At 41.6% G+C, this 10239-nt stretch overlaps 1 protein-coding gene across 3 annotated transcripts in view; it reads left to right on the top strand.

Moving 5' to 3' along the window:
* MPPED2 (metallophosphoesterase domain containing 2) overlaps positions 1-10239 on the top strand; it is a 172547-nt gene that overhangs the window by 79141 nt on the left and 83167 nt on the right. For all 3 annotated transcript variants that reach the window (XM_019519505.1, XM_019519507.1, XM_019519506.1), the window contains exon 4: positions 4458-4683. In XM_019519505.1, coding sequence (XP_019375050.1) covers positions 4458-4683 — 226 coding nt within the window. The remainder of the gene's footprint in view (positions 1-4457; positions 4684-10239) is intronic.

Genomic DNA, 10239 nt, shown 5'->3' with positions numbered 1-10239 from the left:
CTCTTTATTATTTTGGGGGGGGGGGGGCAGGAGTAGGTTGAGAGAACCTGAATACTGTATGCTGTGCCAATACCCTGATCTGATTGGATGCAATTTATTACTGTGATTAGTACTATGTGGGGGAAGAGGAAAGCAATAGAAGAAACCTACCCATTACACTTTGCTTATAATGAGCCTGTGTTGGCTTTAGATATTTAGTTTTTGTAGTGTTTGTGTTTGCGGGGGGAGAGTGAGAGTGGGGGGTTAAGAGCAACAGTCTCCCTGTCCCCATCCCCCAAGGCCCCTTCAGTGGCTTTCAGTTACAGTAAAGGGATTAAAATGGTAGAATCTAAACCCAGGAGAATGTGAAATGAGGTCAGATCATCCTGCCAGTCCTCTGAAAAACAGTGAAAGTACTTAAGTATTTACAGAAAGTACAGCCCTATGAATTATTAAAGATGAATAAAGCACAATAATTGTGATCTGTAAGAAAAAATGGATACTCAAGGACTGAAAACAAATAGAGGCATGCCCATAATTAATTATGGTTCAAGTTAGCACACTGTGAGCACACTCACCCCACACAAAATACTTACGGTATGTTTGCTTGTTGGCAGATGTTGATGTTTTCAGGCCCTTGCTGTCACAGGATTCTGAATTTGTAGTCTCCTTTTTGATAAAGGATGTATATAGCAGGAGCTATTGTTGACATGCCTTTGTAGTGGCCATGAGCCCACCACATAACAGTTGCAACCTGCAAACTAACTTGCTCTGCTCTCATGTTGCTTAAGCAACTGTTCAATGACTACTTGTTAATTTCTCTTGGCTATATCAGGCACATATAGTAAGTGTTCATTACTGTTCAGAGTCTTTGATCAGTTTGAGGTTTATTTCTGCTGATTTCTGTCTGATTCCAAAGTGAACCATCCAGTTTTGGCTTAAAAATAATTGCCTACAAGTAAAATTTCCAGTTTTAATTTGGCAAGATCTTGGTAATATATGTTAATTTTGAAGTACCATGTTAAAATCAGTGTGTGAAATTTAAGACTTGATCATTTATCCATTGTGGCTAGAAGTTTTCTCCACTGAAACTGGCATATGTTGATAACTTGACAGAATCCTGATTTTAACTTGTCCCTCCAACTTTCATCAACTCTAGCTTGTTTTTTGGAATTGATAGTTATGACAAGTATATCACATTTCAAGCCGGTGGGATCTTTTATGTTTCCTGAGAGAGAAGAAAATAGCAATTTTGCTGTGTGCCCAAGAGTCACAGAGAGCAGGAATTGTAGGTACCTGTCATTTCTAGTTTTTAAGTAAAATGAATTGCAGAGCAGCATGTGGCAAAGATGGGGAAGAGGAAGTGGGAGGGGGGAATGAAGTGTGGGACATAAGCTGCAGAGGAGTGACAAATGCCCACTAGCATCTCCCTCAGCTTTTAGTTTAATGCCATACCATGGAGGGTTATTAATATGTATGAACTGCATTTTGTTCAGACATTAGAACCTCTGAAGATGTCTGGCATTTTTGGTGGGGGGGAGAGTTGTGTAGCATTTTATTTTCTGTGCAGTATTAACTAATTTTGATCAGGAAATGTTTGTATTAAAATGCTGCCGAACCCCCATTACCATTACATAAATATTGAAAGGGAGAGAATTCTGACTGTTTCCCCATTGGCCTCAGGGGAGTAAAGTTGGGCTTGTTATCACAAACATTTATTTCCCAATTGTTTTACATTTGTGCTTTTTAAAAAATTAATTATATTTACAAACCAAACTAAAAATAGGATGGGGAATTTTGTATGGGCATGAATATATAAAGCCCAACTGTGCATTTCTTCAGTGAGAGTTCTAAGGTATGCAAGAACTGCAGACTCTGGCTTCTCGGACACCTTTTTAATCTCCATGATCTCTACCTAACAGTCACCTAGCTAAACCGGAACACCTACTGGAACACCAACAATGATAGTTTAGTTCTTCACAGTTTTGTATAAACAACTAAGAATAATAAGAAAAGGCAAATATCTATTGAGATTTAGCTAATCCATGGTATTTGTCAAACACCTTTTACCTTTGTGAAATCATTCTCTTGCTAAGTTTATGGAACAATTTATTTTGGGTGGGGTAGTAACAGCCCATGCACGTGTTCTTATCCCATGGAAAGAAAAGGTAAAACATGGCAGCTTAAACCTTCTTCTGTTGAGAGGGTAAACTAGCACAGTTGAACTCCCTATCACTGCAAAGTAACTGTTTGTACCTGAGCAGATACTGTGAAGCTTCACTCCCTTTCCCCTGCAGCAAATATTTTTGTGTGTTCTTGCCCATAATGAGCATGCACTACATTTGTATGAATCCATACAGATTATCTAGTGGAAAAAGCATTGGATTTGAACTCAACTCTGACAGGTTTTTGGTGTGATTTTCAGCAACTCAGGGCTAGATTCCTTTAAATAACCCAGGTTTTGTTAAAGCACCAAATGTGGCCATATTTTTAAAAGATGTAACCACCCATCAGATTTATATTCATGCCAACCACTTAAAACCTCTGAATTCTGCAAATATGACTTCATTAGCCTGATCCAAAGTGCATTCAAGTCCATGGAAATACCCCAACTAACTTTAAGTAGGCTTTGGATGAGGTCCTTAATCTCTCTGTCTTAGTTTCCCATCTTTAAAACAAAGATAGTGGAATTTATTTTGGCTCACCCTTTATCTGCCTTGCCAATTTAGGTCTTAAATTCTTTAATGTTAAGATTATATAGTCTAACTGTGCCACTCCTAGCACAGGATGGGACCTTAGTCTAGGGTACATATTATCATAAGTCAAACTCCTTTGCAATGTACCTGAACTGGATGAAGCAAGGGTAGCTGTGGGACTAAAAGCTACTTAATGAGGACTCTGAGATCCCTAAAACACTCAGGCTACACATTTGTTCCAGTATAAATTGTAAAGAATTTTACAGGATAAGAAGTACAAACAGTTTATTTTGGGACATCACAAAGTACCTCTGAATGGTTATCGTGGGATTGCATCATTGAATAAATGGCTGAAAAGAAACAGAAGGAATCAGACCTTGTGGTAAAGATGATATCTTTTATTAAACCTGCTAGATCTTTGGGCACAAACACCCTTCTTCAGGCATAGGAGAAAAGATTGTAAAAGTTCTCCCAGGTAGACATGAAAGTTCATATTTCATAGGAGAGTTAAAGGTATGGCAAAATCTCCTATTTGGCATAGTTCATTTTATGCAGGTTTGGCTTAGAGAAAAGTTGGAATAATCTGTTTACCTCAGAGTTGATTGGTGGCAAGCAGGATGTAGTCATATTCCTTCTGGTTATGATGTTTCATAGTTCACAAAAGAGTAAAAGGATGGCGTACTTTTCTGGGCAGGAATTTCTTGTGTGGTGAGGTGTCTCTGGGCTTTGTGATGATTCAGATTATCTCGAACAAAGGCAGGAACAGGGTTTCAGGTGGTAAAACTTGCTTTTAGATGTAAAAGTATGAAGATTTCATTTCAAAATTGAACTGTGCCAAACAGGAGATTTTACCACACCTTTAACTCTTCTGTGAAATATGAACTTTCATTTCCAGCTGGGAGAAATTTTACAATCTTTTCTCCTATGCCTGAAGAAGTGTGCTTGTGCCTGAAAGCTGCAATTACAGAATTTTTTTTGGAAAAATCTAGTTGGTCTAATAAAAGATATCATGTCTACCACAAGTTCTGATTCCTTTTGCCTCTAGACCAATACGGCTACAACCTGGAAACCTGAAAAGAAGCTACTAAACCCTGACTAGAAGGGTGATGTGTGTTCATGCTAGTCCCAGGACATGGGTCAAAACACAGGCACAACTTTTCCAGGGACAAATACAATGCCTGTTCCTTGCTTCATACAATAATATATATTTAGAAGTGTATCACCATCTGATGCATAATGCAGTATCATGTGAGGGTGTTACACAGATTCATTTATTACATTTCACAACATACTTAATAAGCAGACTAACGTTATCTCCATGTTACATGCAGATGGAGGTGTGTGATGTGATGTGTCTTGCTGCAGATCACTTCAGAGTTGGGATTGGAGTCCAGGTCTGCAGACTCGCGTGCCAAACCTATGCATTAGCTAATTAGACTCAATGTGAAGTCATCAGCTGGTGTAAATCAGCATACTGCTATTGAGGGAAGTGGAGCCATTCCAGTTTTTGCCAGCTGAGAATCTGGCTTAATACCTGCCAGTTTGTTATGTTTAATTTTGCTGTGCATGCCTTTAATTGTGACATTTCTTTGTTTGACATTACTTTTCATTTTAGCAAAATTTTGTTCAGAAAGGAGCAGCGTTGATAATTTTTGCTCCATGTGGAGATACGCATGGATCCTGGGCATTTTTCTCTGTCAGTGTTATCTGTCTACATGTTGTGCTGGCTATGCTGGTGTGGGAAGCAAATGTGCTAATTAAGTGTTCTTTTTGTTATTTCAGGAAACCTGCCATATGAATATAAAATAGTGATTGCTGGGAATCATGAACTGACATTCGATAAGGAATTCATGGCAGACCTTGTTAAACAGGATTACTACCGCTTTCCTTCTGTGTCCAAATTGAAACCAGAGGACTTTGACAATGTTCAGTCACTCCTGACAAATAGTATTTACTTGCAAGACTCAGAGGTAACAGTTAAAGGATTCCGAATATACGGTGCTCCTTGGTAAGTCTCATTTTAAACATTATGTTTCTATTTATGTCTTTAGCCACAGCAAGACCTACCGCCACTGAAAATGTATTGAGCCCTCCCCTGTTGTACTGTGTAGCAAAACTGTACTGTGTTTTTAAAGTAAGCCTTGTATTGCGTGGACCTATGCAAACATAGCCACGTTGTTTTCCATGAGGTTACTCTTGATTTGCCCTAGTATAAGTGAAATTACAATTGAGCACGGTTGGCAAGGTGCTGAATACTGCTGTCCACAGTTTTGTATTGAAGATTTCTGAAGCTGCTTTTCAAATACAACACATCCATCCTTCTTTATCTAACTCTTATTTGTTTCATATGTTGTCACAACATATACCTCTGTTATATAGGTTTAAGATAATGGTATTACTTGCCTTGAATTTGCGCTATAAGAAAAACTGATGGTGTCAGCATTAGAAAACTGATCCACAGTGGCGATGTCAGTTGCTAAGTGCATTGCAATTATAATTGTGAAATGTTTTCCACCCTCTGTTAACAAACTTACTGTCAGTACGTAACTGAATTTGGTAATGCCATACTCATTTTAAATGAGGAACTGAAGCTCCTCTTACATCAAAGAATATGATGGCTGTTTATGTGCTTTAAGAAGATTCCTTCACTCCCACCCCCAGCTGCTTATCTGCTTACACTGCCTAGCTATTCACAGGTAGCATGTTTGCTCGGTTACTGCCGGTGGTGATGCTTCTGGCAAGTCCCCTTGCACACTGTGCATAAAACCTGAACAGGAATGGAGAATTGTACAGACAAACGGTGGGCACTGACAGACATACAGGCTGTCCAGCTCTAACTCATGGTGCTTTACATAAAGTAGCATGAGTTAAAGTGCCCTCTCCCACAACCCAACAGACATTGGGGTGGGGGGATTGAGCCTGCCCAGGAGCCCAAGGAGCCTGTATGAATCTGAAAAGCCACCCTTCTCCCTCAGGCCTGTTCCCCTTGCTCCCCACCCCAGCTCTGGGGCTGTCAGCAGGAAAGGGTTGGGGTCGGAGGGAAGGCAAGCTGCCGGCTGGGGTTTTGCCCCAAGCTGAGCTGGAGCGGGGGATGGGGACTGGGGAAGGCCACGAGGTGGGGGGGGCCTCCTATCCACCTGCCTCCACAAACCACGCGTAACCACCCTGCAAACCACTCCACAAACCCCAGCTGGCAGTTTGTGCATGAGCCCATCCCTTAGCCCTAGGGAACATAACTTCCCTGAGGTGCTCTAAAGTGGAGCACCTTCCTCTGATCCTTCATTTGATGAGGGTTAATTTGTTGTGCAGTCGGCCATTTTGAAAGTGCTCTACTGCCATGCACGTGTGTCACAGCATAGCTGTTGAGTGCTTTCAGGGTGCCGGTCTCATGAAAAACGTAACTTCTGTTTGCACCCTCTATGTCCAACACTCCTGGCATGAACCACTGATTTTTTATTTATGCGTTTAAAAGTTAGAGGCTTGAAGGGTTTGTCACAGGCTTATGGTTAAATAAACTTGATATTACCTAGTAGAGGTAAAAATCTCTTAAGTCCCATGCTCTCTTCTAATTGGTAGAGATTGTTTTAATTCAGGTGAAAAACATCTCTTAAAGTCATTTTTTTTAAATTGACTTATAGTTTATTAAAGAAGATAAGGGCACATAAAGACCTTGGTAATGTAACATGCTTTTGAGGCTTCTGGTTGAGGGTTAAAAGATCTGTGAGCTTTCTGGAATGTTAGCTGCTCAGATTATGACGATGAGCAGCAGCTTCCTTTATGAGCTTTAGGCAGAGAACTTACAATTTACAGGCAACCTCTCATGTTTGCAGTTTGGCAAGCAACTTTCAAATTAACGTAGGGCAGGTTTTACTTAAACTCAGTAAAGATAATTTTTACTGGCCAGACCGGATGTAATATGTAATATGGGTCTTGAGGAATGTATTCCTTTGAGGCTTGCAACTTGTTGCTTTAAAACAAAGAATCAAATTATATACTCTGCATGTGCACATAAACGCCAATACTGTGAAATGGAATAAATTTTTACTTTCGTTTCTCAAATCCGTAATGATGACCTGTATCCCTCCTCTCTCTAACTGCTTCCAGAAGACCTTATATTTTGCATATTAGATGCATGAAGCTGAGATGTTTGTTATGAAATATTAAGCAACAGCAGATCAAGGAACAGACATTGCCCTAACCAGAGGTTATGAGCAGCACATCTCCCCATGCAGCACAACCATTGAACTCTTAACTCTTCCTCATAATGATTTGGTTCTTTAACCCATTGCACAGCCCTTGGCTAACAGTGGACACACTGCCAGCAAGGAAACTTTTGCTCCAGCCTAGTTGGGTTCTCTAATCTGTCTTGAACAAAGTCGGTAATTTGTATCAAACTATGACAGATTGTTGTAAATGTTACTTGGGCAACTGGTGATGGGGAAGTAGAGATGAGACAGTTATTTTAAATTCAAGTGGCTTTAAATCAAGCAGTCTAGTCATGTTGGTATAGTGGAGACGTGATGCTAAAATGGCAGCTTTCATTCGCTGCACTTGGGTCAGCTACCGGGAAAACATGAAATCCAATTAACTGTCTACATTTTGGGTTGCTGCTTCAGAAGGGATAAAGGTGCATCAAATGCAGGAAAAGTCTTCAAAATTTTGGAAAGGGAAGGCCATGCTTTCAGGATGGGAAAAGTATTTTCACTCTTCCTGTACATTGCTTTCTCCCCACGTTTTACTCTCACCCTAATCTATTATCATAAAGCTTCAAATACAAATCACCCCAAAGGGAGGGAACTTGTGGGATTTTGTGTATACTCATGGCCTGCTTTTCTCAATTAGGATTTTTCTTTTCAGAATTTTGTATCAGAGGTAGAACACAGGTCATTAACCCAAAAGACACTCCAACCCTAAAATGAGATAAGTTGGCAAGTTCAATTTATATGCATTTTGTTAGGTAATTCCAGAGGGAAAATTCCTCATTTGCTGATACAGCTACTGGTTTTAATTTAAAAAGAGGGATCAAACCAAGAATAACAGCTGTGATTCCGAGAGTTTCAGCCTGTCAGAGGTTTCTAAGAAGTAATTGCCATCAGACTGGGAAAACTAGCTATAACTCATCTATCTATTTAGAAAATGTAAATTGCCAAGTCTGTGTAGCTACAGAAAAGGAATATCAGTCCACATTCATTACATGTTATTACTCATGGTATGTCTGAAAGCTTTCTAAAGACCTAAGAGAATTCAAGTAGTGCCTCCTAACTTACAATTTAGTAGAATTTGTATGTAGAAAATAACTTACAATACACAGGAGCATTCACGTGTATTTGCAATTGGAGTGTGCAGTGGTGCATATCAACAGTCTCTGAGGTGCAGAAAATTTGACTTTAGTCTGATGGGTCTGGGAGTATTAAATAGCATTAGCTGCAGCAAGGTTGAAAGTGGAATGACAGCCATGAAAAGTAGAAGATTTGGAAAAAACAAGGGTGGGAGACAACTTGCTCATTGAATATCTCATGTTCAGAGGTGCACACCCTAACAAGGAGATTCTCTGATGCTCCTTGAAGAAAGAACATGGGTGAAAGCTTTCTATGTAATCTGTAAATTAGCAGTTCTCAACATTTTTTAGATTCAAGATGGTACTCAGACAACACCAACTCTTCTTTTGTACTCATCTCTGACTGTAGAAAACGAATAGTGCAATCTGTTGCAAAGAACTCAGAAAGACCACAGCAGATCAGAATGTTTTTAATACTGTGGACTCCGATTTTAAATCTCTGGATTTATTTTGTGAATCATGTTTGTACAGCTAACAGTGCTAGCGTTGTCTGGCACCCCACGGCACCCTTGAAGGGCTCTCAGGGTAGCCCAGGGTGATGCAGTACCCTGGTTGAGAATCGCTCCTGTAGATACATCCACAGAAACATCCTCTGTCTTATGGAGCTGAGTAATTTGGTAGTGAAATACCTGCTGACATACAGGAATATACCAGTATGTATAAGACTTGTGCAGGGCAAAGTCTTATTGACTTCAGTATAAACTTCTGTTTCAAGAGTAGAAGTTTGGGGCCCTTAATACTTACCCAGTACAAAAGATTCTTTTAAATAGATAGCTCGTCAAACTCTTGTAGCAGGCTCACCTTTCAGAGCTTGGGTTGAGTCCCAGGCTAGAGATCCTGCTGTTTTGATTGGTGGAGCCCATCCACCAATCAGGAGAAAGCAAGAGAAATAACATCACACCCCTTTCCTGAGGAGAGGGGAGAAGAGCTCCCTCAGACCTGATTGAAGACTGCAAACTGTCAGGTCTGGAAGACTTCAGGGGCGGAGCCCTGGAGCATATAAAAGGAGCTGCATGCCCAGCACAAGGGGCAGATATGTCAGGGACAGAGAAGAGAGAAGAGTGGGGCTTAGAAGAGCTGAGGACTGCTGCTCAGCAGGGCAAAGCAGTGGCCCAGGAAACGCTCCTGAAGACTTCTATCAGCGGGGAGCGTGGCATGGCTCCAGCGGTTAGGCTCTCAGGGCGCAGCATGGTGCATGGCATCCAGACCCTGGGAGCTGTGTGAAGCAGCTTGGGTCTGCAACCTCTGGCATGTGGCCAGAGACATGGTGCACCAGCTAGTGCACAGAGCGGGATCTTTGGAGCCCGGGGGCAGCTCAGGTCCTCAACCCCCAGAACGAGGTTGGGAGCTCAGTGCAGGAGGCACTGTACAGAGGGTGAGAGACCCTGGGAGCTGCTTGAGGTGGCTCGGTTCTACAGCTGATGACATGGGGCAGCAGCTCAGTGCAGACGACGCTGGCCAGAGAGTACGGGAACAGACCAAATCCCAGCACTGCACAAGGCTGTCCAGGCCTCCAACCCCTAGCACAAGGCAAAGCGCCCACTACACACAGTGGTGCATGTGGCCCTAAGCCAGGATGACAGCAGCAGAGTCAGGCGGCAGGAAAATCTGGCGGGGAACAGAGCTTGACTTGGAGATCAAGAGACAACACTCCGCGACTGTGGAGTAGTAAGTTACCCTGGAGAGAGGGTCCCCACAGGGGAGGGACCACCAAGGGTTGCAAAGGGGCACCACGTGGGCCGCTCCTGGGTGATAGTGGGGGACCATAGGAGTGTTTGAGGTTTTCCTCTCCTTTTTCTTTCCCCCTACCTCCTTTCCTATAGTGGTACCTTGGGAGTGGGGCCCCTGCCCTGGAGGGCACCCAGGTAGTCTAAGGACTGCTGATTATTTTTGTGGACTTGCCTTACAGTTTATGTGAGTAAAACAGATATACACACACCCAGTTATCATTTTAAATGCAGATGAACAATAGAACAAACCAGACCAAAGGATATTGATTGGGCAACCTTATAACTCTATTCATATACAAACCATTACTTCAAATTATTCACATAAACTGTAAGGCAGAGTCCACAAATATAATCAGCAATCCTTAGACTACCTGGGTGCCCTCCATGGCAGGGGCCCCACTCCCAAAGTACCACTATAGGAAAGGAGGTGGAGGGAAATAAATAAATAACTATATATATACATATATATATATTATAGGGTTTATTGTTTTGTAAA

The sequence above is a fragment of the Gavialis gangeticus genome, unplaced genomic scaffold, assembly GCF_001723915.1.
Source record: "Gavialis gangeticus isolate Ggan-Ray unplaced genomic scaffold, GavGan_comp1, whole genome shotgun sequence".
Lineage (NCBI taxonomy): Eukaryota > Metazoa > Chordata > Crocodylia > Gavialidae > Gavialis > Gavialis gangeticus.
The sequence above is the reverse complement of the archived record's forward strand: the minus strand, read 5'-3'. Positions and strand labels throughout refer to the sequence as shown.